The 6,669-nt window shown below is 36.7% G+C and overlaps 1 protein-coding gene across 7 annotated transcripts in view; it reads left to right on the forward strand.

Annotated features, from left to right (window-relative positions):
* Window positions 1–6,352, forward strand: part of AKAP11 (A-kinase anchoring protein 11) — a 51,445-nt gene extending 45,093 nt beyond the window's left edge. For all 7 annotated transcript variants that reach the window (XM_072032527.1, XM_072032525.1, XM_027472297.3 and 4 more), the window contains one exon: window positions 1,423–6,352. In XM_072032527.1, coding sequence (XP_071888628.1) covers window positions 1,423–1,569 — 147 coding nt within the window. In that variant the 3' untranslated portion in view covers window positions 1,570–6,352. The remainder of the gene's footprint in view (window positions 1–1,422) is intronic.
* Window positions 6,353–6,669: the final 317 nt, after the last annotated feature.

The following is a 6,669-nucleotide window of genomic DNA, read 5'->3' on the forward strand; positions in this document are numbered from 1 at the left end:
TTTTTCTTTAGGCAGAAATTTTAGGCTGTATTTGCTTAAGGAGGTCTTTACACTTTAGCCAAACCTCTCTGGCATAAGAAAAAATGCTATCCTTTTATACACCATTTATAAAATTGCCTGTTGTAGATTATTAACTCTTGTTTAATTGTGTATTTTAAATGTTACAAATAATTCACAGAAATAACGTCAGAGTTCAGTCTCTTTATATATAGAATTTATATGTAGAATCTGTGTTTTAACTGCAAAAAGTTTGTTTTCAGTATATATTCAAAATTAGAGGATTCTTTTTTGCTCATTCAAATTAATGCTTGCTCAGGAAGCCAACTGTTTTGTAGGCAAGCCAGTCATAAAAGCATGTATAACTAAAAATACAGGCTAAAATGTTCAGTGTCCACACTGTTCCTGCCAGTTCCATCACCTGCCTTGTTGCAGTCGGAATATCACCTAGGTGAAGTATCAAGGAGAAGTTGTCTTCCTCTTCATTTCTTTCCTAGAATTTACATATTTCAGTCTGACAGGTCTTGAGGAAAAGAAAAAAACAACACCATGAATATTTCATTTGGTAGCTGTGGAAGCTATATCACTGACTACTGTTTATGACTTTTGAAAACTTAATTTATAGAATATCACTGTAAGGACTATAAAAAGCAATAAAATCCTACCATTGCAAAGAATAAGTAAGGTGAATGTCTAAATTGTCTTTATTAAACGCAGCATTGATGGTGATGCTGAAAGCTACCAAGAATATATGTATTTTAAACTAAAAGATTTTTTTGCTCCTAGGCAAACTGACAAATCTGTTGTGTCTTAGTGTTGGCTTTCTTCCATACGTAGCTAATCTTGACACATCAGTAGAGGAAGTTTCTTGCTTGGATTCCTGGGTGAAAAAAATGTTTTCAGCTCCGCCGATCTCTGTTCCCAAGTGGTAGTTTAACATAACCCTCACCTTTTCCTCTTCCCTAAGATGCCATAATTTCCCAGCTCTGAAGACGCTGTTTCCGTTGAGGGTAGCATCCGTACCACCCAAACCACACTATATGTTGTGAAAGGAAAATCCACATCCTTTTATTAAGACTGAGTTTTGACTTTTTATATGTGCGTTATTGGCATGGGAGGGGTGGCAAATGTTTTAATCTTGTGTTCAGAATTTCCTGTTTTCTGCAGGCTTGATGAACCACAGTCCTCATACCTGTGGCACCACATCATTTGAAAATGTCACTCCCTCCAGAAGAAATTTTAGTGAAAACTGCCCAAAAGAAAAGTGCTTGATCCTTGAGGAAGTTTTTGTTTTTATAGATGTGGGAATAATGATTAACTTGTTACAACTGATCTCTTATGAGCTAATGTTTCAAGAATAACTTTTGTAACTGCTAATCAGGATGTGCTGGTCAAAATATTTTATGCTCCCTGTCTCCCCTTTAGCTTTCCAGAAGACTGCGAGAAAGGGATTGGAAAGTGGGAGATCTCTTGCAAGCAGTGTTGAAGTACTGTGAAATGATAGAGAAGGCGTCTGATGGAGAGCAAGCTCTGAATAAGTCTTTGGCTGGGTGGCTACTGGAAAATGCCTGAAAAAAAATCCAAAGATGCAACACTCTTCACTTCATTCCTCTTTGAAAAGGAGATAGGAAGAACACAGATACGTGATGTAAAATCCAATTAATGAACGTTCAAGTAATTGTCAGCATTTAAAAGACTGAGGTGAAAGTCAAAATAGCTGTGCTGTGCTTTGTGATACTGTGCACATGGTATGTTTATTCAGTCCATAATCGATATTGTCCAGCCATGCATAACTTGTATTTACTGCTGTGTTCAGACCATTGAAATAGTTATGAAAAAAATACCTTGTCCATGACAGTAGTTGAGAGGAGACAGTCTCAGACGTGATATTCAGGATTCCTGCTGTACCAGGATAGCTCTTTTTCCCATTTGTGTGTGCTGTATTCGCAGTAGGACTAAGAGAGCTTATATTCTAGAAAAATGTGTTCCAAAAAATCCTACTGCAGACAACGGTAAAAATTACCGATCTTGGCCAGGTGTTTTGTGCCCAAGGGCAGAATTACCAGGGGGAAAATTGCGGCTTGTCCAAGCAGACTTTTAGGACAGTCTGCCTTCATAGCTGCCTTTATCAGATTTAACTGCCTATGAAGATGTGAGTCTGCTCTGAAATTGAGGTGCAAATACATGTTCCCTTTTGTTGACCAGAGAATTGGTAACTTGTGGTAGAAGGGCAGAGTGGGCAGCTGAGCATGATTTCATAAAACCTTCAGCAAAGTTTCCTGAATCTTGCCAATTGAGTTTAAATTGTTAAATTTCTTCCTGAAGCTTCTTGTATGTGAACACTTGAACAGACATTAATGTTGAGTCTGAAGAATTTGTTTGTTGGTCTCTATTGTGGTTTAACCCCAGTAGGTCGGTAAGCACCCCACAGCTGCTTGCTCACTTCCCCCTCAGCGGGATGGTGAGGAGAACTGGAAAGGTGAAAGCGTGAGAACTTGTGGACTGAAATAAAGACAGCTTAATAAGTAAAGAGAAGCTGCACGCACAAAGCAAAACAAGGAATTCATCCAGTACTACCCATCAGCAGGCAGGTGTTCAGCCATTTCCAGCAAAGCAGGGTTCCATCATGCCTAACAGTTGCTTGGGAGGGCAAATGCCATGACTCCAAATCCCCCCCTCGCTGCCTTTACTCCAGCTTTATTCCTGAGCGTTATGTCATCTATATAGTGTGGGATATCCCTCTCGCCAGTTGGGGTCAGCTGTCCTGGCTGTGTCCTCTCCTAGCTCCTTGTGCACCCCCAACCGGCTCACTATCGGGCAGCAGGAGGGGCTGAAAACTTCCAGGCTCTGTGTAAGCGCTGCTCTGCAACAACAAAAACATCAGTGTGTTATCAATATTGGTCTCATCACAAATCCAAAACACAGCACCCTGTGAAACTCCATGAAGAAAATTAACTCTATCCAGGCCAAATCTGGGACAGCCTCACAGCATGTTAAAAGTGGCAGATAGAATCTTTTTCCTCTGAGAATTTTGGTCATCTATTTGACCAGTCTAATTCTTTATTTCTTACCTTCCATATAAGTTTTCTCACCAGTAATGAAGAGAATTTTGTTACATTTTGAGCACTTCAATGTTAGCAAGGAAGGCTAATTAAAACATAAAGGAGAAATTTGTTGCAAATTGATTTTTCATTTTTCTTAACTACCTTTGCTGTTTTTTTTTTCAAGGCACTTTTGATCAAGTCGTTATAGCAAATCTAATGTTTCTTACTAGTGCTGCTGACTTGCATTCCTATCCGAAGGAAAATCTGGATTTTTATCCTGTGGTTTGAAAGTGCTTTTTGGGGTTTGTTTGTTTGTACATCCTTTGTTTAGAAAAAGACACATGCTAGTAATTACAAGGCTGCCACCTCAAAATTCAAATCACTTGCAAGAGTATCGTGGAGTTTTGCTTATGTTGGATGAGCCACAGAATCTTAATGGCTTTGTCACAGGGAAATACACTGTTGGTATGTCGTATGAGTTTCAGGGTTGGATCCTAAATGAAAAGAAGTGAAGTCTCTAAATCTGTTCATGAATTTTAGTGCAATATGGCAACTGATTCCTCCTGCAATCCTAAATTACTGTAAGGTGTCACACTGGTAATCTCAAGAGCACTTTTCTTGCAATGTTTTTGTGTGTCAGGAAGGTATTCTGCTAGTCATTGAAGGTCTTTTTGTAGAGACCTGGGTAGTTTTAGTCTTCATTTGTCATCTGGATTTCAAAAGGGACCCTGTCTTGGATCTCAGAGTTTACCTTTCAAACTGAGGTAAAGATTTATATTTGCAAATATGTTCACACACGTGCGCGCGCACACGCATAGGTATGTGTATGTATCTGTACATGTATTTAGATATCACCTATAGGAACATGCAATGTAAATTTTTACTGCTAACTTAAAATTCCATGTTATTCTTATAGGTTATTACCTCACTTCATGTATCATTTCACTGATTGAAAGATTTATGTATGTCATTTGACAAAGACACAAAGACCAAAAAAAAAAAAAATCCAACAAAAAATTGTGCTGTTTTTCCTTGTTATAGGTAATTGATGTTAAGTGACAGGAATGTGTTTTCTCTAGAGCACAGAGGGGAAAGATTTTAATTTTTATATGTGGAGGATGGGACTAATGACAAATACACTTGAAGGGTTGTGCACATTTATTTCTTTTTCTTCACTCTCCCCCAAATTTTCCTTTTCCTTCCCCCCCCCCCCCCCCCCGGTGTAGCCTTTGATAACATTGACTTTCAGCTTTGTTCTAGACAAAAAGCCATTCTCTGGCTTTTAACATCTTCCCTTTATTAGATCATTAATGTACTTGCATCAATTTAACTTGAAATTTGAAATGTCAAGAAGATCAAATCTGAAAAAAAAAAAAAAGAGTTCCTTGGAACTAATTTTAGTGTTGCATTTTGGTATTCCATCTGAAGTGAAAATTCATGATGTGAGGATGCAATAGGGCTAGTACAGTGTTTCTGTACTTGTCCAAAAAGCCCAGCTGAGAAGTTGGTGAAGCTTTTTCTTTTTAATTGCCTTTTCTGGTTAAAAGGTAGAAGCAGATTGTGCAAATATGAAAACTTAAAACTGTTCCAAAAGTTAATTAGACAATAGTTACACTAAAAATGGTTGTTGTAAATGGAGTCATCTTTTCAGACTGGATCAAATACATTGCATAACTCGATTGATTGGTGTTAATGAAGAAGTTGATTTATTAGCCTGCAAGGAAAGTAACAGCTTCCAAATTACATGAGAAGAAAAGTTATAAAATATTTCATTTTTTACTTAAAACAAAACAATTTTCTACACAAATTGTTTTCAACTTGTATTCTGGATGCCTTGACTACTTTTCTTGGCTACTGAAATTGGAAAAAGCATAAAAACAGCCTTTCTAAATTATTATAATTGAATAATTTTAATAACCGTTGGGGAAACCTTGCTCTGATTGTGTCTAACTGGTGCTGTCTGTCATATTAGTGACACAGCTGTTCTTTGCTAAAGTGAGTCTTAATGCTATTACTAAGTTTATTTAAAACTCCTGACCACAAATACAGAAGTGAAAATGAAAACTGTAAAAACATAGAGGACCACGTTTTGGTCCATTTAAACCAGACAAATGTGCTTTATAAACACATAATGAGGTGTAGTTTTTTTTCCTCTTGCATTTTTTGTATGGGAAACCTGACATAGTAATTTAATTTTAAAGAAAATATGCAGTGGTGTTACTGTTCCATAAGGCACCCTCTCAAACACTTCATTAAATACATTTGGTGTTCTGAAAAATAGAACTGTTTTGATGTTTTGTAAGGTACTATAGAGAAAGCACTTGGAAAATCATCCCTCTATAAATTAGCAAATAGAAGTGGCCATATTTAACATAAATCTAAACATTCAGAATGGAGTACATAAATAATACAAAAGTATGCATAAAGCCTAAATACAGAAAACAAGACAAATCCACATGCTAAGCTTAAAGATCTACTGTCTCAAAATGAGGATGTGAAAAAGGAGTCAATACCACGTACTTGAATATAGTTTGCATAGTATGTTTGTTCTTGAGTATAAAAAAAAAAAAGATTGTGTAAACTTTTTAAAAATAATAAAATTAAAAAAAAAAAAAGCAAACACAAACCCAGCAACCCACATTCCGAGACTAATTAGGTCTCCCCAGAATGGTACCAGATTTTAAATGTTTTCAAATACTACTTGTCTGGGACCTTTTCTATAAAGAGCCACATATTGTTGGAGATGGGAACACAGTAAGTACTAAACACTGTCACCAGCACAAAAAAAATTAGTTTTACACAGGTGATTTGCAAAGATTAAGGAATGATTTTAGTGCAAGAATTCTGGCTTTCCAGCAAGAGCCACTACTGTCAAGCATTTACTTTACTTGAGCTCTGAAGAGGCAAGTACAGAGCCCAGCCACTGTAGACACTTTATTTTATACCATCTTTGTACATTCCTGTTGTATAGCTGGGGTTGTAGTTTTAGAGGGCCTTTGTTCTGTTGTAATGTCTGAATAGTATTTAATACTAAACTTTATTATAATTCGCTGGAACTGCTGCTTATTCGTGCAGTGTTAAGGTAATTCACAGCCCAGTTAGTGATGCAACTGTATACCAAAAGCAGTCTGAATTACTATAAATGTTTATGTAACTGTACTCAATGAATATGAAGGTCTTGTACTGTATAATGGTGATGACTTTTGCCATTTTAATAACTATATTCAGTTTTCAGATTATGAACTCCAGGTTGCACTAAATTTGTTCTTGTTTTAGCAGTGGCTTAAAATAAAACATTTCACTGGCTTCAAGAGATCTGTCATTTCTTGTAAATTCGTTATTATTTTTCAGCTAAGATTGGTCTTGGTCAGTGGTTATGTGAAGGCACTTGAAGAACGAACGGCATAGTAAATAGTGCTAGTGCATCAGTAGATGGCATACTTCTTACAGAATTAAATTGCTGTCCAGGAAGAATAGGAGGACGCTGTTTTACCGTCTTTGGGTTGAAAGGTAAGCACAAAGTGTCAGTCATATTAAGTACAGTTGCATGGGTTATGTTAGGAGATAATAGAAAAGAAATCAACAATAATATCTCAGTGTAAGTAGGGTGCGATAACCAATCTACCTC

This window comes from Anas platyrhynchos, chromosome 1, assembly GCF_047663525.1.
Source record: "Anas platyrhynchos isolate ZD024472 breed Pekin duck chromosome 1, IASCAAS_PekinDuck_T2T, whole genome shotgun sequence".
Taxonomy (NCBI): Eukaryota; Metazoa; Chordata; class Aves; order Anseriformes; family Anatidae; genus Anas; species Anas platyrhynchos.